This window comes from Spermophilus citellus, assembly GCF_964194105.1.
Source record: "Spermophilus citellus genome assembly, chromosome: 5".
In the NCBI taxonomy this organism is placed as follows: Eukaryota; Metazoa; Chordata; class Mammalia; order Rodentia; family Sciuridae; genus Spermophilus; species Spermophilus citellus.
In genome coordinates, this window is record NC_138186.1 from 50,321,833 (window position 1) to 50,345,886 (window position 24,054).

At 51.7% G+C, this 24,054-nt stretch overlaps 1 protein-coding gene across 2 annotated transcripts in view; it reads left to right on the plus strand.

Moving 5' to 3' along the window:
- Window positions 1-5,994: 5,994 nt before the first annotated feature.
- ITPR3 (inositol 1,4,5-trisphosphate receptor type 3) overlaps window positions 5,995-24,054 on the plus strand; it is a 63,913-nt gene continuing 45,853 nt past the window's right edge. For both annotated transcript variants that reach the window (XM_081295509.1, XM_081295510.1), the window contains exons 1-2: window positions 5,995-6,864; window positions 22,812-22,882. In XM_081295509.1, the coding sequence (XP_081151635.1) occupies window positions 6,776-6,864; window positions 22,812-22,882 (160 nt within the window). In that variant the 5' untranslated portion in view covers window positions 5,995-6,775. The remainder of the gene's footprint in view (window positions 6,865-22,811; window positions 22,883-24,054) is intronic.

Sequence of the window (24,054 nt, forward strand, 5' to 3'; positions counted from 1 at the left end):
TCGGGTTGTCTGGCTGCTTTCCAACAGTCTGTTTCCCCTCCTTGCATATGGTAGGTGGTCAACAAATGTCTGAAATAAATAGATACGGCGTCGCCGATGGGTGGGTGTGGGTGCGGGCCTAAAGAAAACATGGCAGTTCCGGCTCCTTTTTAGGCTTCCCAGAGGCTGAGAGGGCGTCTCAGTGTGTGGTAAGAGGATGAGGGAAAGTGTCTGCGCTGAGCCGGGCGTGTGTGAGGAGGGTGTGAGAGGGCTCCTGGGCCAGGCATCCCTGCAGCCTTCCTGGCTGAGGCTAAGTGGCTGCTGTGGGCTGGGGTGCCCGCCCAGGGCAGCTGATGGCATGGGGAAGGAATTCACTGGGAACCCCAGCGGGCCTGGGCTGGCACCCCACCCACAGTAGTGACCCGGCTGGGTGGCGGTGGCACTGAGTCAGCCTTTCTGCCCGACTCCACCCCACCCATCCTGGTCCTGTTGTCATCAGGAGTGAGGGGCAGAGGAAGCCCTTGGGAACTGTCTCTCCTCTGCCCCCAAGCACAAGACTGTCACAGCTAACATGAGGAGGTGTTTCTGCCCTCCCCAGTCCCAGTCCGAGAGGGTCCGTGGAGAGGGTCAGTCAGAGCCTAAAGAACACTCAGAGCCAATGGTGAACTAGGACTGTGATGTGAACCCCACTTATAAGGAGGACCCTGAGACCCAGAGAGGTCTGTGCTTTGTGCAAGTCACACAGCAGACCTGTCCCCAGGTTGAGGCTGAGGCAGTAGAAGAAGCCTAGGGTTCAGAGCTGGTGGCCCTTCTGCATATATCACCCTCCCATCCCTGTGTACCCTTCCAAGTCCAGGGAGAAGTCTGAGCCCTACCACTCCTCCTTCCCTTGCCTCCCCAGGCCTGGGATGGGTGCAGAGTACAGGGCTGGTTTCTTGGGGGGGTCTTTCTGATGGTATTTAGAGCTTGGGGTTGATGCTTTGAACATCTTTATTTTTATAGTTATATATCACATTGTCTGAATTCAAAATTTGAATAAAGATATGGTGAGCTGGGCATGGTGACCCACACCAGTAATCCTAGCTACTTGGGAGGCTGAGGCAGGAGGATTCTGACTTGGAGGCCAGCCTGGGAAATCGAGTGTCTCAAAATAAAAAGGGCTGGTTAGTGGTAGACTGCTTGCCTAGCATGTGCGAATCCTTGGGTTCAACCCCTAGGACTGAGCGAGAAGGAGAGAGAGAAAGTGACCAGTAATCTCTTCATGCAGTCACTGCCCCTCAGTTCCCCTACTGAGAAGTCCCTGAAGCCTCTGTTTTCTGGGGGATCTTGAGTTGGGGGTTTCTGGTCTGAGCTTTCCATCCTCTCTGTTCTCTCTTTGGGAGAGGCTTCCCTGGAGATGGGGTTAGTGGGTGCTAGAAGACACCCACCCATTGAGTTTAGGGCCTGGGCCAGGCACACCAGTTGCTACAGGGAGGGTGATGACCTCCTTCTTGGGCCTGAACTTGGCCTCAGCCTAACAGTGTCCCATTCAAGCCCCTCAGGAGAGGTGGGTCCTGTTGGTTCTCCTTCCAACTCCTTAGAGCATCCTCAGAAGCTCTTCACTTCCTACCTGGGGCACTCAGGCACCTGACACCTCAAGCTGGGGCTCCCGCAGTCTCCCTGTGTATTTATTTCCTGGTGAAATGCATATACTTTCCCACTCTTTCTTCTTCACAATTTAATTTCACATAGATTTACTAAACACTTACTATGTGCCTGGCCTGGTCTGGGGATACAGTGAAGTAGACACAACCTCCTTCATCCAGGAGCTCACAGTCAACCGAAGTGTGGGAAAGAAGATAGATCATGATGATCCACGACTTGTACTCTAATAGTGGGGGAATAAAGAAATTGCATGTTCAGCTGGTCACAGTGGCACATGTCTATAACCCCAGTGGCTCAGGAGGCTGAAACAGGAGGATCTTAAGTTCAAAGCCAGCCTCAGCAATTTAGCAAGACCCTGTCTCTAAATAAAATATAAAAAGGGCTGGGGATGTGGCTCAGTGGTTAAGTGGATTCAAATCTCTGGTACCAGGGGAAAAAATAAAAATAAAAAAAGAAATTGCATGTTCAAAAACTGGAAAATATCCAGGTACAGTGGTGGACACTGTAATCCCAGAAACTGGGAAGGCTGAGAAGGAGGATTGCAAGTTTGAGGCCAGCTTCAAATTTGCCATCAAGGTAGTTGACAATACTCTCTCCTTATGACCCAACAGTTCCGTTCTCTAAGATTTTACTCTAGATTAGGTTTTTTTTTTTTTTTAACTTTTTGACAGGTATCCTCCGTAAGATATAATAACTGTGACCCAGAATATACACACAATACACCCATGACAGACAACTTTCACCTTAATAGTGACTCTAATAATGCCTGACACATGTTGATATTTTCTAATTAATTTTGAGTTTTAAAAATGCTGATCTTCACCCACTCAATTAATTTCATAACCTATAAACTAGGCTTCAGTCCATAGTTTGAACAAAAGGACCCTTGGGACACTTATGAATGTACACAAGGACAAAAGAATGTTTACTCCAACATTGTTGAGTAGCAAAAACTTGAATAGGTCTTTTTTTCTTTTGGGGTGTTGGGGACTGAACCCAGGGCCTTGAGCATGCTGGGCAAATGCTCTACCACTGAGATACATCTGCAGCCCTTAAATAAGTCTTTACCACCAGTGGAACTAATAAACAGTAATGTGGTCAGGAAAGGGACTATCACATGGAGAGACACGTATCAAAGGCCGTACACAGGGTGATAGTGTTTATGTGAAATGTAGCCACTATAAAGTGATAGCAAGCATTGTTTCTAGTACATTGGTATGCTGGACAAGCATAAAAACCTACACCAACAGCTTCTCAGCCAAATCAGGACAATGGCTATCTCTGGGGGGAGAGGGAGGGGAGGGAATGTAGCTGGAGAAGGGTACGCAAGGAACTGCAGCTGAACTGCAAAGGTTTAGTTCTTAAAAAAAAATTGGAACTAAATTCTGCAAAATGCAAGCATTTGGACAAAGTTGGAGGAAAGGTACAAGAATATATATTCATGCAACACATATACATATGCACATACATATATACATATATGGCTATACATATATATAATATTTATTTATTTATTTTTGAGGTTTTGGGGAGTTGAACCCAGGGTCTCACACATATTAGGCAAGTGCTCTACTGGTGAGTTATACCCTCAGCCCAATATATATATATATATAATTTTTTTTTCCTACTGTACCCATCCTGGGGACTGGACCCAAGATGTCATAGATGCTAGGCAAGTGCTCTGCCACTGAGGTACATTCCCAGCCCCCAATGTATTGTATCTTAAAATATTCATGATAATACTTACAGATTGGTGTCCAGCGCTTCAGGAAAGGAGGCTTTGTTCTGACCATGGGGAGTAGAAAGGGGTGATGGTAGAGAGAGAACAGGAGCCCCAGGGCAGAGGTATGTGTGCAACTTGGGGCTGTTGTGCTGATCTCTAGAACCTCCTAAGTGTTGGTGTGATGCTCTCCCCATTAAACAGGGGGGGAAGCCTGGGTTCAAAGAACTACCACTAGAACACAGCAGGACTTGCCTGCACTTTTTTGTTTTGTTTTGTTTTGTTTTGTTTTTTGAACTGTGCATTATTGGGGATCAAACCCAGGGCACTCCACCACTGAGCTACATGTCCAGCCCTTTTTATTTTGAAACAGACTCTTACTAAGTTGTATGGGTTGGCCTTGAACTTGAGATCCTCACTTCAGTTTCCTGAAGAGCTGGGATTACAGGCGTGTGCCACTGTGCCTGGCTTCATGCCTGCACTCTTGATCTGCCCACAGCATGGTTCCTCCTGAGGGAAAGACTTGTTATCTGCAGAGGGGAGAGGGGTGGGAGGGGTGGGGACAGACAGGCAGGCTGTGAGGGTCTGGCCTGCTGGGGTAGGGCCTGGAGACTCCTTCTGTGGGCAGCAAGGAGATGCAGGAGATCTTCAAGTAGCAGAGCAAGAGAATGAACTCACTAGAGTTGTACCATCTGTTTCTTTCTTTTAAAAATCCTTTTGGTTTTGGGATTGAACCTAGGGCTTCGCACATGCTAAGCACGCGCTACACCCCCAGCCTTACCATCTGTTTCTTAAACTTATTTTTTTTTAACCAACTAAACTTTTCTTTAAACAAACTCTAACTCAGAACCCAGATATATAAAGAGCTTACAGTGGAGTTGACTTGGCAGAAGTAGGTGACTGGGGCCTAGAACACAGGGGTGGCTACTTGTGTTTCTGAAAAATTCCTAGAAGAAGGAGGCTGGCTTCTCAGTCGGCGAGGAGGGAAGCCATGCTCTCCATCTCTGAATCCTTCTGATGTGCCTGGTGGGCACAAACACAGAGGCTGGGGTGGGAAGAACCAGGGAAGGTGCTTTGGGCACATACACCCAGAGTGGCGTGACCTCTGCTTCCTGGCTTGAGACCTTGAGTGAATATGGAAGCATCTACTTGAATCTTAGGAGAGGAAGGACATGGACCCAGGAGACACGGGGACACAAAGGAGGCACAAGTCTGAGTATGGCCACTGAGTGTTTTTGACTCATCTCTCTTCATCTCATTGTGAAGGAGATAAGGCAGTTAGGCTCAGGCTGGCACCTTGATCAGAGCCTGGTGCCCAAGAGAGGTCTAACCCCAGGGAAAGAAGGGGTGGCTTGAATCCTGGGAGCAAGGGAAACCACCTTCCCAGTGAGGCAGCTCAATCAGTGTTGGGTAGTGGAGAGTCCTGGGCCAAGAGAGGAATTTGGCTTCTGCCTCCAGTTGGGAGGAACCTTCTGTGAACTCCATAGTTGACACTCCTTCTCTGGGCTTTGGTCATCCCTTTTTGGTAGAGTAGAATGTGTAAAGTTTTTAAAACTGCAGTTTGCAGCTCTTTGAAACATTTTATTTTGTAAGTTTTTGCCCTATTGGGGATTGAACCCAGAGGTGCTCTGCCACTGAGTCTTATCCCCAGCCCTTTTTATTTTTTCATGTTGAGACAGGGTCTCCCTAAATTGCTCAGGCTGGCCTCAAACCTGCTGTTCTCCTTACTCAGCCTCCTGAATCATTGGGATTACAGGCCTGGGACACTTGGCTTGCTTCTTTGATACATTTTTTTAAAAAAAGCAATTTAGCGGATTACAACCAACATTTAAAACAATTGAAAAAGAGTAGAAAATATGGGACTGCATCACAGGTCATAAGGGTAAGTATTGTTTTGTGAAACTATTGTTTTTCATATACATAGATTTGTTATTGTGGGCCCTGGTGGAAAAGCTATGAAACACCGGGACTCAGCGATTCTGGAGGTGTGCTGCCTGCCTACATTTTAAGTTTTTTTTTATTAGAAAAAATACACACCCAAGGGGCTTTTCTCCTCCAGCCGGGGTCAGCAGCGGGCTCTTGGCTCTGAGTTGTCTCCACCCCTCCCTGGGTCTCTGTTCTTCCTGCTTCAGTCTCCGAGTTCCCACCTCCCTTTCTCCCAGGGGCAAACGCCCCCCCCCTCCCCTCAGGAAATGGGGGGGGGTCGGAAGGGAGTAAATGTGATCGAATGGGGGTGGCAGTGGGCACTCTATCTCGGGAGTTCAGATAAAAGCACTAGGAAGCAAACACCCCAGCATCCGCACCACAGAACAGAAAGTAGGCTAGCTGGGGACGACAGTTTGAGGGCAGGACCTCTGGCGGAGGCGCCGCAGCCGGTCACTTCCAGAGGGCCGGCAGCCGGACTTGTCAGTTCAGCGCTTGGGTGCGCTATTAACTAGCCAAGGTAATTTTCTCCCCCTCAATTCCATTTTTTTTTTTTTTAAAGGAAAGAAGAAGCCAACAGTTTTGGAGCCAACTCCTGGAGAGGGAGCGGCTGAACTGATTCGGAAGTTGGATCCCTTTGTACACAGGAATGCGGAGAGAAAAAAACAAAACCCACCCCATTGCTTCATTTCCCCTCCAAGCCCGAGCACTTTCTATTGTGCAATGAAAAGTCTTTTCACGTTGAGAAAAACGAATCCCGATTTGCGCTGCATAGGGATGATCGCACCCGTAGGCGCTAGACGCCCCTCAGCTGGGCGCTCTGAGGCGCGTCCTCCGAGAGCCGCTCGCGGCAGCGCCCGCGGGGGCGCTGGACTCCCCCTTCCGGGGTCGCCTGCACTGGTTCTCCGCGACCCGCGGGCCGAAGAGTAGTCAGTTCGGGAAACTCCGAGGGCGGAGAGCCCCCTACAACTGCTGGGCTTCCCGGGGACGGAGGTTCCTCGAGCCTGCAGGAGCTCCGGGACTCCCCAGAGTCTCTGGAGCGTCTCTGGGGGTCAGGAGGCAGGCGGTGCGGTCCTGGAGGCCGGGCCCCGACGCGCGAGGGACGCGGAGCCCGGGAGGCGGGCCGGTGCACATGGGTGCTGGCTGGCGGGCCGCGGCGGGGCGCGGGGGGGCCGGGGTGTGGCCTCCCCGCCTCCCGGGCGGGATTTGCATGTGTGTGTGACGGCCCTAGACTTCCTGCTCCTTCTACGCCGCAGGTACGAGCGGGCCGGGCCGGGCTGGCGGGCGGCGGGCGCGCCAAGACGCGGGCACCTCCTCACCCGGACCCGGGGCCGCGCGGCGCCTCCTCCCGCTCCCGTGGCCCCCAGCCCGCCCCGGCCGCCCGGAGTGCCGGGCTCTGAGGTGGGAGTGCGCCCCTGGTAGCTCCCCGGACGCCTCCTTCCTCGGCACCCAGCCTGGCCGCACGCCCCTGAGCAGTCCTGCTGCCCCGGGCCCCGGAGGGCCGCAGCCATGAGCGAAATGTCCAGCTTTCTCCACATCGGGGACATCGTCTCTCTGTACGCCGAGGGCTCGGTCAATGGCTTCATCAGCACTTTGGGGTGAGTGAGCTGAGCTGAAGTGGGGCGCGGGCAGGGAGGGGACGCCGAGGGCCCGGGTGCCAGCTGCGAGTGTCCTGTCGCCGCGGCCCGCTACCTCTCAACAGAGGACCTGGACTCCCCGAGCCTTAAGGAGCGAGGGAAGGGCTCGCCTCCTTTTACAGAAAGGAAGTGAAATGTTTGTTCAGGTAGGAGTCGGGCGCCCGGCGGGAGTTGGCAGGAGGCGGCCGGTCGGCGGAGCTTCCACCCGCGGGCGCACGCCTTTCTTCCGAGGGGCCAAGGTTTGCTCTCAGGTGGACCCGCTGGCGAGCAGGTGGGTGGCTGGGACGGGAGGTGGGGAAGGCATCGGGCCTGGACGTGCTTGGCTCGGGGGTGGGGCCGAGCTGTGGGGGGTGCGCAGCTCCCCCTGGAAACCGGAATCCTCTAGCTACCCATCCAGTGGCGCCTTTGAGGGGTCGCACCTTCTCTTCCCCGCACTCTCCCGTCCCGCCTCTTTCAGTAGGACCGTTCCCAGCCCTCCCCTTCCAGGCGACCCAGGTTCTGGCCGGCTGCCCACCTTCTCCCCGCCTCTACTCGTCAATTTCCTGTTCGGCTCATCTGGCGCCCCTGGGTCCCTGATCCCAGGTTCTCTAGAGAGCTTTACAAACATTAATTAATTCTGGTCGCCACCCCCTAGGGTCCCGGATAAACAGGGAATCAATTCTTGCCCCTGGAGACCTGTAGCAGGGATGATGCAGGGGCAGAATTAGGCAGAGAGAGTGGGTTTATCCTTAGAGCAGTTGGTCCACTGTAGCCTTGGGTGGGGTAGAGCAGTTTGTCCCCCTCTCCTGCCAGGCTCCAGGGCAGGACCTGCTCCTTTTGTCTGGGGGCCTGTGTTCAATTCTCTCGTCCTACCAGCCACACCCACCTATCCTTTACAGTCAACCCATTCTACTCTGCTGACCCCACTCTGCTGGACACCAGCCAGCCTCCCAGGAGGTGCCTCCTCTTTGTGCCCCCCTCTTTGGGGGCTTTGAAGTCAGTGCTGGCACCCTCAGTCCAGGGCTGGCTCTGGACTGGGTTTGGGTCAACCTGATGTTGGGAGGTGGGAGGCACCTAGCTCCCTTGGTATTTTCCAGGGTTGTTGGGAATTTAGCTTTAGCTCCTGGAAAGGGAATCCTCGAGGGCCTGCCCTGCCCACAGTGAATTCCGACTGGGAATTCCAGCACATCCTGCTCCTTTATCTCTGCATTACCCAGGCTCTCCTAGTCCCCTCCTGGGTCAGGTGTGATCTACCCACTTCCCACTCAGTTGGATTCCTCCAGTTCAATTCCATGGAGAATAGGGGTGGAGCCACATCTGGGCCAGCATTTGTGCAGGCCTCCCCCAAAGAGCATGACCAGGCCCTGGCTGCCCCTAGGCCAGGGCCTACACATATTAGGTACACAGTCGACACCTCAGAGAACGCTGTACACAGTCGACACCTCAGAGAACGCTGAGGGAAGGACAGTGCATGGGAGGTGAGGGGGAGAGTGGTCGCCAGAGAAGACTCCCCCCTCCTAGCATCTGAAGGACTCTGGGGACCTCTGGAGACTTTTGGGAATTCACTGTCTCTTCTGTTGCTTAGTGCCTGACTCAGGGCGGACCACACAGTGGGTGTTTTTTAAGTTTCTTGAGGATACCCTCCCCTTATGTATTTTGCAGTACTGGGGCCTGCATGAACAGTACATGAATCCACAGACTCATGCATGCTGGATAGGAGCTCTACCATTGAGCTACATTCCCCAACTCTTTTTATTATTTTGAGACAGGGTATCACCAAGTTGTTCAGGTTGGGCTTGAACTCACAATCCTCTTGCCTCAGCCTCCTGAGGGATTACATGTGCACCACTGAGCCCAATACCCATGAGACTTAACAGAGACAAAGAAAACATCTTATTTTCCTCTAATATGGGGTTCCTTCTGTTATCTCTGTTACCCTCTGTTACCTCCTGATTTAACTTCCTCCTACCGTGACCCTTCATGCACCAGGAACAGCTTTTTCCAGTCCGCCTCTATCCCAAGGCAGGTACTGTGACCTGAGAGCCCTTCTACCCCAGGACCCCTCCCTCTGCAAACACCTCCAACATCGATGGACATCCACTCTACCAGCCTGGCCCTCTGTCACCAGAACGTGCAGGCCCCAACTTACTCTGGGTTTTTCCTCTTCTCCCTCTGCATATACCTGAGATTCCAGGTGCAGTTCCTGGAACCTATCCCTGTACTCTTCTCTTTACCTTTGCTCCTGTGATGCTCTGCCCAGCCATTCAGCTGCTAGTTTCCACCTGAGTAAGTCTGTCCCACCCTCTAAGACCTACTGCAAAGTGGCCTCTTGAAAGATTAGCTTCCTCACTCATTCCAGGGAAGAATTAACCCTTTTCCCTCTATGTTTTCAAACTGTTCTGTACAAACTGCTCTCTGGTGTTATTCAGATTTTGTCTGAGGGTTCCCTGTAGGCTCATCTAATGATGGGCACTTTGTCAGAATTAACTTATTAATTACACCATCCATCTATTTGGCAACTTTTATGGGACAGGCAGTGTATTGGGTGTCAGGGACTTGGTGGTGAATAGGAAGCTGTGCTTCCCACCTTTTTCAAACTTAGAGTCAATGAAGGAATGGTTTATAAGTGGTGTAAGTCATGGATACCTTGCAGTTTTACCATCACTGAGAAACTTGGTGGAAATACTGAATCTCAGACCCTGTGCTCAGTCCTACTGAATCAAAGCCTGCATTTTAATAAGATTCCCAGGGGACTGGTGGGCCACAGTGTGAAGAGCATGCTGTAGATGATTCTTTGCTCCATTCTCTCCACAATCTTTCTGCCTCCATTCCTAACTCTGGCCCCTGCTGCCTTTCCTGGGGCTATTCATGGGTCTTGAACCCGGGAGACTGATATGACTGAGGTCTTGGGCTGGTGCAGTGCCCAGTGCCTGCTGTCTGGGAGACTGCATAAGGGTTGGGTGAGATGGATTTGTTGAGGACAAGGGTGACCTTAGTGGGTAGAGGGCTGGGTCAATTGGTGACCTTCGGTGGGGTAGGACAGCTGAGGCAGCCTTCAGATTCCCACCAGAACTCTTCAGGGCAAAGTGAAGGTGACCAGTTACATTCTCCTGGATAATTTGAGCTCCGTGAAGATTGTACATTAACTCTGGAGGGAGGATGGGAGGGGTCTGGGGAGTGGATCCTGCAGTGGGCTGATACTGCTGGCCGGCAGGGAAAGCAGGCCCACACCTGTTCTTGGCAGGAACGTGTGGTCAGGGCTCTGCCTCGTCCCTCACCTAGGTGGAGGCAGTGGAGGCAGGGCTGGAATAGCTAATCAGGTCCAGCAAGGGGTGGAGGATTTGATGTGGCTCCAGGCCAGCAGCTAAGGAGAACTGGTCATAGGAATATAGAGTGGACCCTTCAGTATCTCATGTCCAGTCCCCTGAAGATCTCTGTTGAGTGGCTAGAGGTGTAGCCCCAGACCCTCAAGGAGTGAGCTGGGGGAGTGCAGGTGAACTTGGTCTTGAAGGTGAGTACCCAGCACTTATCAAGGAGCTTCTGCCCACCCAGGGCTGGCCTGGAGCGCCACTGGGGCACTCTCAGGGCCTCTGGACCTGGATCACCTAGACTGGGCGACTAATGCGTAGGGTCAGAAGGGTCCCTGCCTCCTCCCATGGGGTTCCCTGTCCCTCTTCCATTCTGACCTGCTTCCTAGGAAGGTGGGTGCTGGAGATCAGGACCCAAGAAATGTGGGAGTAAATGTTGAGAAGCCCCAGGGTCCCCAGGGTTAGGATACTCACACAGGGAGCCCCAGGGCTTGGCTCTCAGCAAGGGGGTCTATTTCAGTTCTATCACTAACTTGCTGGATGTTTTTGACAAGGCCCTGCCTCCTCAGAGTATGTTTCTGTCATCCTGCATATCCTCTAGGGTGTTCCAGCTGTACCTGAGAAACTGCTGGGGATCTTTCAGAAAATTTTAGCTTCCAAGTCCCATGCCATATCAACTGTATCAGCATCTCTAGGGGTAGGATCTGGGTGTTGGATTCTTTAAAAATTCCCCAGGTGATTTTAATGTGTACCTAGGTCTTGGATCCCTGAATGGAAAGTCTTCCCAGACTGACAGGCTATGATGAAGCCAGCCTGCTGGGTCTCCTGCCCTTTGAGTCCAGAGAGCCACTTCTGTCCTCATCAGATTTCATGAAGCTATTCAGTGATCAGTTATGGAGCACCGACTATTGCCAGACATTGTTTTAGGCACTGGGGAATCAGTAGTAATCAACCTGAGTGCCAGATTGTTGCATTCTGTGCAGTGGGGAGAGTTAGAGGATTCACAAGGGCCTTTGAGCCTAAAGTCTCTGAGACACATGTAATTCCACGAGGAGGGACTGCCCCTCCCAAGCTGACCGCATTCCCCAGGCAGATTTCAGACCTGCCTTGGCTTTCATTTAATTGTGATTTCACTGGAACAAGATGTTAGACTTCTGTTCTATAGCTTGAGGCAGGGGCTTGGCCTTGGCTAGCCGGATCCATGCAACTCATTTTTTGAAAATATGTATTTTTTTCTGATTAAAAAATAATTCATGTTTCATGGAGAAAACTTGAAAAGCTCAAATAAAAAAATTACCTAGAATACCACTGTGACTTACAGTAATATCCTATATAGATCTTCTAGTCTTTTATATACCCAAATAAACATTTGCAAACATATCAAGCTGCACATACGGCTTCGTATCCTGATTTTTTTTGGATACAGCAATCTGTCTCTTCCCATGCCAACTCACCATTGTATGGCTGCGTAGCATCCATGATATGACGTTCCTTAATTGATTTAAGCAACTCTCACATTCAGAGTAGGTGTGTGCTGTTGTAGACAATTCGCCCTGAACATCCTGGTGCACATGTGTCTAGACACTGTTCAGTTATCCTCTGAGGGTAACATCTCAGGATGGAGATCAAGGAGGAGGCACATCTTTTGCCTCACAGGCTCCCGAGCTGCGTGTTTCTCTGGTGGTGGAGGGGGGGCGGAGAAGGAACTCTCTGCCACCGAGGGTCTGACCCATTTCATGTCAGCGTTTGTGAGTGTTGCACTAGGGGGTGGGGAGAGAGACCAGCCTTCGCCCTAGGGGTTGGGTGTGATGGAGGTTCCAGACAGCAGGATGGAGAGATGGGGAGAAGGAGGGCATGGGGTTGGCGGAGGATAAAAATGGTCCCAAGCTTTCACCTTGGACTCCTTGCCTTAAAGAATCCTGTTCTAGTCACTTGCCCACACTCTGCCCTGCCCTACATTCCTGACCCCACATCCCTTCCCTGGTTTGGCCTATGGGGCGGTGGCTTGGGTTGGGGGTGGGGAGAAACATGCTGGGTTAGGGTGGGGACACACCAGCTTTTGGCTCTCAGCTTGAGGGGAGGTTTCTGGGTTTCACAGTGCTCTCGCACACTCTGGAATCCTTGCATGGCCACCTCCAGCCCTGCTCTCTACACCTTATCGCAGGTTAGGGTTAGGGTGGGAGTGGGGCTGAGAGGGGAGGAGAGGAGTCCTGGGGAAAGGAGCAGAGCAAAGCCTGACTCTTCACTAAGTTCATCTCAAGCCTCTGAATAATGGAGCTCTGAGGCCCCCTCCCTCCAGCCAGCCCCCAGGGGTGCTTGACCACTGAGCCATATCCTCAGCCCTTTTTTGTATTTTATTTAGAGACAGGGGCTCACTGAGTTGCTTAGGGTCTTATTAAGTTGCTGAGGCTGTCTTTGAACTCGTGATTCCTCCTGCCTCAGCCTCCTGAGTTGCTGGGACTACAGCATGCACCACCGTGCCTGGCCCTTCTGAGCTTTAAGCTTTCTGGGGGTCAATGGTACCCAGCATCAGTGCTTGAAGTTACACTTCCCTGCAGTCAGGACCCCTGGGGTTACACAGCAGGGGTTCAGGGAGAGGAGGTTGTAGGGTCTTTCAGATCAGGGCAGGTGGGAGAGAAATGGTCTGAGCAGAAATGAGACTGGGCTTCACCACAGCTAGCCCCAGATGTGGGGTGGGGATGGGATCAGGTGGTGCCACATTGCAGAGGGGTTTCTCTTTGGGGAGACAGGCAGGAGGAACTCATTGCAGGTGCTTCATTGAGGAAATCAGATGGTCACAGGGAGCACGGTACTGGCTTTTTTTTTTTTTTTTTTGGCCAGCAGGTGGGCAGGGCCAGAATGGGCAGCAAACATAAATCTCAGCTCAGGGCCAGCTGCAGGTGCTGGAGGCAGACACCTGTGCATATTTGGTTAGCAAATACCTTTCCTAGCCTCCGTCAGCCAGCCCATGGCCCTTCCTCCAGCCTGCAGGAGAGCCAGCATCTGAGTCTCCAGCATCTGAGTCCAGACCTTGATGACAAGAGTGATATGGGTCATGGCAAGGAGAATTAAGTCCATCTCAGAGAAGATGACGATGATGATGATGGTGACTGCCATTGGAGTTTACAGATCATTTACAGGTGTCTCTGGCCTTCACCTATGCTGTCCCTTGGACTTCTCACCACCAGCTGAGGCCTAAGTATAATTCAGGAAAAGGACAGAGACCCACTTAGAACACTCATTTTTCTACCACCTAGTCTTAATAATTGTTCCCATTTCCCCATATAGTTGCTACATTTTTTTCTTTTGTAGTACTGGGGATTGAACCCAGAATATTCTACCACTGAACTTTATCACTAACCCTTTATATTTTCAATTTTGAGACAAAATAAGTTGTTAAGTTGCTCAGACTTGTGATCCTTTTGGCACTATGCGTGTACCATCATGGTTGTTATACCATTTTTTGCTGAAGTATTTTATAGTAAATTATATACATTCCATCTTTTCACCTCCAAATACTTCATTCAAAGGTATGCTCCTGTTTAACCACAGTGCTGTGACTATACTAGTCATTTCCTAATAGCATCTGGTGTACAATCTATGGTAAAATTGTCCCCAGTCTGTTTTTGATCACTGGTTTCTTTAAATCAGCGCCCTGTCAAGGTCCATTTGTTACATTTGGCACTTAAAGCCTCTAGAGTCTCCTTTCATATAAAACAGCTCCCCCCACCAGCTCCCCCACCATGATTCTGAGTTCCTGATGAGGCGGGAACTACCCAGGCTGCTTCACTCTCTGGATCTGTCAGGTCACTTTGCTGCTCTGCTTCCCAGAGAGCTCTGTGGAGGTCTAGAGCCAGGTGGCCTGGGCCAGAGGGTCTGCCCTGCTGAGGCTCATACAGTCTTGGTTCATCATCAAGTGGCACAGGTTGAGTGTCCAGTTCTGGGTGGAGAGGCCTGGGCCTCGTAGGCCAGTATGTGAAGCAAGGGCAGGCTGAGTGGCCCATGGTCACTTATTTCTCCTGTCTCTTCTCAGCATTCCCTCTTGCCTCCTGCTCCTTCTCCTTTGCCCTTATGGATATGTTTTCCTGTGCCCCTAGCAGCACCGTGGAAACCCTAGGAGTTGCCCTAGCCCACCTAATCCTGAGCCAGAGGCCCAGACTTGGCTGAGACACTTGCTGGGGACCTTTATTTCTGTTGGGCCAAATTTGGTTGTTGTTGCTGTCCTTCTGGAGAGACTCTTGGGGTTCTCTGGTATGCAGTTTACTGTATCTTCTGGGCTTTAAGCATTTTTCTTTTTCTTTCTTTCTTTTTTTTTCAGTACCAGGGATTGAACCAATGGGGTGCTTAACCACTGAGCCACGTCCCCAGCCCTTTTTGTATTTTATTTAGAGACAGGGCTCACTGAGTTGCTTAGGGTCTTACTAAGTTGCTGAGGCTGTCTTTGAACTTGTGATTCCCCCTGCCTCAGCCTCCTGAGTTGCTGGGATTACAGCATGCACCACCATGCCTGGCCCTTCTGAGCTTTAAGCTTTCTGAAAGCATAAGCCATGCCTTTGTTTAAATTCCATATATTCCCTCTGGTGGCACAGGGTGGATGCTGGGTAAAGAGGTAAAGGGTGCTTTTATTGGGATGTAGAAATTAATTTCTTTTCTCTTGTGATCCAGAGAGAGACACCAGCCAGTGCATATGTTTCCTTTTCCCAATATTCTGAGTATCTGGAGAGAGTCCCTTGGGCCCCCCCTATCTACCACCAGCCCATTAGTGCACTTCTGTTGGAAGTGGCCTTCCTCAGGGCTGGTCTAGATGTGTGGGAGGTGGCTGGTATCTCTGGGAAGTGGCCAGTGGCCCAGGCTGGTAGTCAGGAGACCTGGATCTGGAATAGCTATTCCATCAATCTGTTGACCACAGCTGGTCAGTACCTCCATGTCCCAGTTTCTACAGCTAGATGGAGGAGGAGGCTTTTCAGGGTCCCTCCGGATTTCCCCAGTCTGTCTGTGATTTCCCCTCCCTTGGCTGCTGTGGTGGTGGCCAAGCTGGTAGGTGCAGGTTTTGAGTCAGGCTCTGTTATAGTCACCTATCCCACTTCTATATGGCTCCCTTCTTCCTCCTCCTTATCTAATCTTTCCAGACACACTGACCTGCCTCACTTCCTTTCCCAGGCTTTTACCTGGATATCAAAGTCCACCCTGGGTGGAATGGGGCCGCCCAGGTTCTGGGATGCATTTGTCTTCCTTTCTTCCTTCAGATCAAGGTCTTGGGGAGTGGACCATTTCAGGGACAGCACCCTCTTCCACATCCTTCTAGAGCATGCTATCAGCCAGCTCCTCTCCTTACCATTAGACTGGTCCTGCTCCCAGGTGATCTTCCAGGACCTCACTCACACCCCACCTCCATGCCCTAGCAGGGCCTGGACAGGTCAGACTCCAACTGGTCTTGTGCCTCCCAGTAGATGAAGGACTCACAATAGGGACTATCCTCAGGATTCTGAGTGGCTGATGTCCCCGAGTTGGGAAAACCTGATGCACAGATACAGACCTGTGGCTCATGTTCTCTGAGCACTCAGCCTGGTGGGCATTAGCTTTCTGAGGGTGGGAACCCCACCCAGGGCCCCAGGATCGCTGACTTGGAATAAGGTTTTATTGAATAGATGGAGTCTGGGTTGTTTAAGTGCCATCATCCAGTCCTCTGTGTGGCCCAGGTGGATCCTTCCACTTTGTGGGATTCACATGAGACTATAGTAAGAATAGAATGAGATATTGGATGTAAAATTGATTTATAGGGTTCCACACATAAGGGCGTGGGTTTTTCCTAAGCGATCTTGGTGGGGTGCCTGCGGCCAGTAAACAGGAGCATACCTGTGGAGGGAATGGCCAGAAAACCCTGCAGGAACCTAGCGGAAGTCCTTGAAGAGAGCAGGATGCATCTGGGGTTCCCAGCATGAGTGAAAGGCGAGAGGCAGAGGGTGAGACTGATGGGCGTTGGCTTTCTCTGGGACTTTGAGCCTAGGGACCCTGCAGGGGTGAATAAAGCATGTGCCACTTCACCCAGGAGATCTGGGCTCTGGTTACAGCCTCAGCGCCAGGTGTGCGCCTGTGGCAGGGCTATTTTAATAAACACAGATGCTCCCTAGGAGGCGAAATGTCGGGGGGATTACGACGGGAGGGGTTGTGCCACCCCGTGGGGAGGGGTCCCCTGGGGCCTCCCTCCGCTAGTATCCGGGTATCCGAGGAAAGCGCGGGCGCGGGCAGCTAGACACCGCCCCTCTCGGGGCGCGCCTGGCTGAGGCCCAGCGTCCCGGCGGCGGCTGGCAGTCGGAGGCAGGCCGGGGCGAGGCCGCGCTCGCCCTCCCTCGGCGGCGGCTACACGTGGGGCGGCGAGTTTCGCTCCGCCGCGGGGGCGAGGGCGGGCCGGGAAGAGCGCGCGAGGGCAGCGCCGGGCGCGGGCTGGAGGGACGCCCGGCCCGATTAGGGCTCCGCCACCGGTGGGGCCCCGGGCCACTCTGACAGCGACCTTGCCCTCCCAGGCCCCCTCCATCAGAACTCACCTATCTGGAGTCTTCGGGCCTCCTGGTCCGGGGTCTGGCAGCCCAACTGAAGAGGGCTTCCCTGTTTATCTGCCTTTGGCTTTATTCTAGTCCCTTTCCACCCTTGCTCACCAGGGCGCACCTATAGGGGATGCATTGGTCTTAATGAGTGCACAGAAGAATGGGTGCAAGGCTTGTGGAGGGCGCTTGGGCCACTCTGGGACCCTGCAAGCATCTCTTGAATGGCCACCTTCTTTGGCCATAACTAGGTGGGGGTAGGAGGACTGTGCCAAGTCCCACGTGGAGAATAAAAATAGGAAGGCAAGGTGCCACTCTGAGAGGGTCTTGGGAGGAGTACAGATTGGAGCCCCGTGTGGCCAGGTGGTGGTGACTTTGCTCAGAGGCAGCTCTGATGGTTAGGTGGTCCTTTCTCTGGCCTCTCAAGTCTTCACTACTGGGCTCAGGGTAGAATGCTTGCCTAGCATGTATGAGACCCTGGGTTCCAGCCCTGGCACTGCAAAGAAGAAGAAAAAAAAAAGAATCAAGAAATCAAGTCTTCACTACTGACCTCCATACTCTTGGGGTCCTATCTACCCCTGCGCATTGCTTGCAGCTTGCTTTGCTTTTTGACCCTGCTCTCTCATACAGCCATGCCTGACTCTTGCAGCTGCAAGCTTGGCATTTTTCTTCCCAGCCTTGTCTGCACACTCTGGAGGCCTCACTCCTCTTTCCACACCTTCCCCTTCTCTAATTGAGTTCACTTTGCACTCTGGCACTGGATATGGAAGAGGGGACTTCAGAAGCTCTGCCAATCTGGGCAGTGGCAGATGAACATCCACCTAACCACCAGGTGGGTTTGTGCCAGGGAGGTAGGAAAAGCAGGTGAATATCCACATTTGCATGTCTTTTTTCCCAGGAGGAGTGATCCAGACAAAGGGCAACAGGAGCAGGCATGGAGGGGTCCTGGATTAGGATGGGTTTTCCAAAGACAGAACATCTCTGTGGAAGAGGACTACGGCCTCTTTCTCTTTCCTCCTCCACAAGACCTAGTGCACTGGCCAGGTGGGGGGCTTGTGGGGTTACCCCCGTCTCCCCTCAGAGACAGGATTTCCACCCCTGGCAGGGCTCAGTCCCAGGCCCTGGTCAGTGCTTTCTCTCCTCCCCACCAAAATGGATTCATCTTGTGTCCTCTCCTCTTAGATTTTGCCAAGAGAAAACTGATTCACTAATGTCTTACAGGAAACTCTATGCATTATTCAAGGCCCTGAGCTGCTGCTGCCTCTGTGCCTTGTCTGATTGGCCATACTCTGACCTCTCCCATCCCCAAATCTGGACAAAACCTACAGCGGTACTGCCAGTTGGCACCAATGCATATTCCTGATATCATTATTCTTCTGAGTATGTGACTTGTCTTCCCAATGAGATTTTCGGCTCCCTGAGGCAGGGACCTTATCTTTTGCTTCTCATGTACTTCCCTCCACAGCTAATAAAATGAATTAATTTACTCACTCAATATGTATTTCGTGTTGGCCGCTTGGCTCTGCTGGTCTGGGTGCTGTGGATACAGCAGGGAGCAAAACACACATCCCTGTCCTTGTGGAACTTACATCCCATGGGGCGGGAGTGAGGGACAGTAAGCAAAATAAGGACAATTCTATAGAGCTGGCTGAGTGGTGATGTAGATGTGGTGGGAGAACAAGAGAGCAAGAGAGGCCTGAGGAGTGTGGAGGAAGGAGTGCACAATTTTAAAAGGGATGGACCCTCACCTCCCATCCCTCCTAGTGAGGTCCCCACAGTACCTGCTGTCGCTGGCTAGCCTGGCTTCAGAGTCCATGGGTAGGGGTCATCTGAGCTGAGATGTGCAGGAAGTGAGGGGGTCTAGAGGAAGAGGTTCCAAGCAGAGGAAAGAGCCAGTCCAAGCCACCTGGGAGGTTTGAGGAGCCTGGGGGAAGCTGTGGGGCTAGGGCACGGTGGACCGGGGAGGAGAGGAGATGAGGTCACTGAGATGAGTGGGAGGATCATGTGCCATCTTTGGTGTCACTCTCAGATGGGTGGATTCTGAGCAGAGTGCTGTCCTTATTTTTTTTTTTTTAATGTTTATTTTTTGGATCTGGGGATCAAATCCCAGTGGTCCTGGGAATTAAACCCAGGGGTGCTTTACCACTGAGCTACATCCCAGCCCCTTTTTTTTATTGTTGGTCATTCAAAACATTACATAGTTCTTAATATATCGTATTTCACAGTTTGATTCAAGTGGGTTATGAACTCCCATTTTTACCCCGTATACAGATTGCTGTATCACATCAGTTACACTTCCATTGATTTACATATTTCCATTCTAGTGTCTGATGTATTCTGCTGTCTATCCTATTCTCTACTATCCCCCCTCCCCTCCCCTCCCCTCTTCTCTCTCTACCCCCTCTACTGTAAATCATTACTTCCACTTGTATTATTCTTCTCTTACCCCTCATTTCCTCTTATATGTAATTTTGTATAACCCTGAGGATCACCTTCCATTTCCATGCAATTTCCCTTCTCTCTCCCTTTCCCTCCCATCTCTCATCCCTGTTTAATGTTGATCTTCTTCTCAAGCTCTTCGTCCCTACCCTGTCCTTGGTTACTCCCCTTATATCAAAGAAGTCATTTGGCATTTGTTTTTTAAGGATTGGCTAGCTTCACTTAGCATAATCTGCTCCAATGCCATCCATTTCCCTCCAAATTCTATGATTTTGTCATTTTTTAATGCAGAGTAATACTCCATTGTGTATAAATGCCACATTTTTTTTATCCATTCGTCATTGAAGGGCATCTAGGTTGGTTCCACAATCTTGCTATCGTGAATTGTGCTGCTATGAACATCGATGTAGCAGTGTCCCTGTAGCATGCTCTTATTAGGTCTTTAGGGAATAGACGGAGAAGGGGAATAGCTGGGTCAAATGGTGGTTCCATTCCCAGCTTTCCAAGAAATCTCCATACTGCTTTCCAAATTGGCTGCACCAATTTGCAGTCCCACCAGCAATGAACAAGTGTACCCTTTTCCCCGCATCCTCTCCAGCACTTGTTGTTGTTGGACTTCATAAGGGCTGCCAATCTTACTGGAGTGAGATGGTATCTTAGGGTGGTTTTGATTTGCATTTCTCTGACTCATCCCAGCCCTTTTTATTTATTTATTTTTTATTTTGAGACAGGGTTTCACTAATTTGTTTAGGGCCTCACTACGTTACTGAGACTGTTCTTAATTTTGTGATCCTCCTGCCTCAGCCTCCAGAATTGCTGGGATTACAGGCGTGTGCCACTTTAAAATTTGCCTTTTAAAGAGATCCCTGTGTTACTTTGTGGGGTTCAGGGTTAGGGGGCAAAGAGGAAGCCCAGAGACCAGTGAGGAGGCAGTTACTGCAGTGCAGGTGAGAGTGTGGGGCCTGGCCCATGAGGGTGGTGGAAATGATGAGAAGTTGTTCTCATGTATTTTGAAGCCAGAGCCCACAGGATTTCCCAGCAGGTTGAACGTGAGGTGTGGGTGGTAGAGGATTGGTCTGAGGTTTCTGACCCAAGCCCTTGGAGGGATGGAGTTGCCAGACAGAGATGGGGACATCTTCAGGAGAAACACTTTTAGGTGGAAGATTAGGAGTTTGGTTTTGAGCTGCTGTGGATTCCTGAGCAGAGATGTCCAGTAGGCAGTTTAGGGGAGGATGGACTTGGGAGTCATCAATGGGAATATTAGTAATACTTCTGAGCCCGTGAGTGTGGCCAAGATGTGCTGGAATGTGAGTGTAGGTGAAGGGAAGAGTGCTGGAAGGGGAAAGGAGGTTGAGGACCCTCACCTCCCACCCCTCCTCCTGAGGTCCCCATAGTACCTGCTGTCGCTGGCTAGCCTGGCTTCAGAGCCCAGCTCTGCAGTCTATCCTTTAACCTCTCCATGCTCTACTTTCCCTGCCTTTAAAATGAAAGTAATAACTAAGTAGATTTAGAAAATTAAACAGCAATATATGAAAACATTAGGTAACTTTCCAGTTCTTCGCAGACACCAACTGGATGTTCCACATTCAATTTAATTCTGACACTGTCTGCCAGGAGTTGGTGCCAGATCCCAACTGCATCCCAGGATGCCACTCAGGTCAGCCAGATGGAGGAGGTGCCTAGGATGAGGCAAGGGGCGGGGTAGAGCTTCCACCCCCTCTGGGCCTTACCACCCTCTGGCATCTCTCTGTGGTCATTGGGAAGTGCTCTGAACTGGTCTTGTGGATTTTCCTGGAGCTTCATTGCCCGTTGGTGATGAAGTCAACCTCCTGTCAATCTCCAGCTCCTTCTTCCACTTCAGAGGAGGTTGTAATGGCTGGTGGGGCTGAAGTTTCCACCTCTCCAATCATGTGGTTAGTTCCACTGGCAATCAGCACCTCACCCCCATCCTTAGGGGCTTTCCAAAAGGTCTCTCATTAACATAAATTTAGGTGTAGTTGAAAGAGACTTGAGATGAACAAAATTTATACCATTTCACCCTTATTGCTCTGGAACTATTCCAAGAATGGGAAACAGAAAATCCAAATATTATAACAAAAGATAATCTTATCTGTCTTATCACTTAAGAAGTTAAAAGGGTCTTAGGAGCTGTGGCCAGGAGCTGGGATGAAGCCCAAATGTCTATTTTTTATTGTATCATTATTTCCCAGGACTTTATTGTGCAAAAGATTCCAGATGGAAAAATACAGTGGTTCCAGCTGCATGGAACTCAGTAGCCAGTGTAGAAAAGTAGAGAGGCCAGGACCAAGTGCCGAGGGAACAGGGGAGCAAGTGGTGACCCCCAGGAGGGGAAAGGACACCTTCACATAGTAGGAGGAAGGAATTGAGGGGGAAGGAAGGAGATCTTCTAGGCTTAGGCTCTGGGGTTAGAGGGTTGGGGTGGGCATGAAGGCCTTGTAGGGTGCCAGAACTGCCTGTGGAGACATGAGAGCTCCCAGGAAGGGGACTTGGGATCACCTGAAGGTTTAGTACAGCTGCCTCAGGAAGTAGAACTAATAAGACCAGCTAAGAAGTGGAAGGAAAAGACCTTGTTAGCCAGCCCAAGGGGGAGGTGTGGGAGGAACATGGGCTATCAGCCTGGTCTCAGCTCTGTGACTTCAGGCAAATTATTTTATATATATAAATTGGTTTGTTTTTTTTTTTTTTGGTACTGGGAATTGAACCCAATACAGGCCGTCCTGGCACCCTACAAAGCCTTCAAGTAAAATGGTGCTAATGACTAGCCCCTTGCTGGGAAGTTTCTGAGAATTCAGGGGTAATGGGTATGAAGTGCTGAGATAGAGTGGGCCTTGGAGATGGCAGGTGACTATCACATTATCCTGGAGACACATTGAAGAATTTTAAATGCAGAAGTGGAGTAGATGAATGGGTAGATGGAGGGAAGGATGGATAGAAGGATGCAGAGGTGGGTGCGTGGATGGACGGATAGAGGGATGGATAAGTTCTTGGATGGATGGGTGCCCTCAGGGGCTGTGGGATTAACCCCAGCCACAGCTGTAAGGGGGAAATTTCTGGCCTTAGGGTAGGTCGAAGAGGATAGTCTGGAAAGGGACCCTGGGCTGGGGAGGCATGAGGCTCCTTGTCCTGTCTTAGAGACTGCAAGGCTCATGCTCCTGACTTGGAGTCTTGTAGACTTTTCTCATTGGTTGTCTCCGGTCCCTTGCAGCTCCTGGGTCTTGTCTCTGTTTCTCTCTGTCTTGCTCTAATTCTCCTTCCTGTCTCCCTTCGCCTTTGTCTCCCCGTCCTTTCGGTCAGGGCAGTAGGGTCTCAGGGATAAGGTCTGCAGAGTGTGACAGCCCAGACAGGTGGCAGATCCTCACAGGAAAGCTCCAGTGCCAGTCAGGGAGTTGGGGTGGGCTGGGGTCTCTGAGTGCTTCCTGGAGGGTCTCTGTTCCAACCCAGGGGATCTTGCCTTTTAATAGTGGTTCCAGACAGGGAATGTCATGGTGCAGGGCAAGGCTTGTCAGGGATGGAGGGAGTTTCAAGGAGCCCTCACTGTTGCCCTGGAATCCCCCATTCCCAAGGGAAGGGTGCTGTGGAACCTCTTCTTTCCCACTGACTGAGCTGCCTTGTCCCCCAGGCTGGTGGATGACCGCTGTGTGGTGGAACCTGCAGCTGGGGACCTGGACAACCCCCCTAAGAAGTTCCGAGGTAAGACCACCTCTCCCACTGTCCTTGTCCCTCCAGGCTCCTGAGTCCTAGGACCTGGGTTTGAATTTATTCAGCCTTATTTGGCCTCAGTGGCCAGAGTAGACTGGACCCTTTGCTCTGGGGAGTGCCCCTCGGCCTGCGTGCTGCCAGCTTGGCCCAGTACCTTCTCCCTTTCTGCGGCCACGCCCCCTTCTTAGGCACTCCCACTTCTGGACAGGGGCCCATTCTTTCCCCAAGTCCCTGCTGGCCACAGGGCTTTATTTGTCTATGTGAGTGAACTTTTTCTGAGGGATTAGAGGTGGAAGAGAGTCGACTCAGGCGGTAGGAGATCCGGGAGACGGCCCTTCCCTGTGCCTCAGTTTCCCATCTGCGTGGTAAAGGGATTAGACCTGATGGTTTCCAGGAAATTCTGACCCTGACTGTATCCTCGGGCCTTGGCCCAGAGCTCTGTGGGTGACTCCTGCTGGAGGGGCCTCCAGAACCCAGACCTGGCTCAGTGCTGTGACTGCCTGGGGCCTCCATGTCCTTCACCATCAGTAGTCTTCTCAGGCCAGCCCAGCAGGCCCCAGGGCTTTGTGAGGATGGAAGGATGTCCTGGCTGTCCTCGTGCCAAACTGTTATTATTGTGATTACCTGTGAGTTGGGACAGACAGAGAGACAGACAGACAAATCCTGGGCGTGGTGGGCAGGGTGGGAGCAGGCAAGAACACGCCTGCGGATTGGTTGCTCCTCTCCCCTTGGGGGAGGCTAGCTGGGATGCCTTCAAGGGGACTGCAGGGGATGGAGGGGACAGGGGTGAGACAATCGTGCTGCAGCCTTGGCTGGTGTCTGCTGGGGGCTTTGCCCATCTGTTGGGGTGTAGGGGCAGATGGAGGGGCTCCTCCAGCTCGCAGTGGGCCCCCATATCTGCTCTTCTGTTCCTACTATCGTGGGATTCTGAGCGGGGGCTGTGCCTCGGGTGGGGTCCCGGGTCGAGATGTGGCTGGACCGGGTATGTGGGAACCGCCGCAGGCTCGGCTCACTCCTCACCACCCGGCCCCACTGCCCCCCACATCTGGCTCCACTGCCTTCTGCCTCACCCCCCACACCTGCCCCTGTCCCTCCAGCTGTGCCAGCCTCCTGCAGCCTTGCACTCTGTTCCCCACCTCTCCCACGGGGCTTGCTGTCAGCGG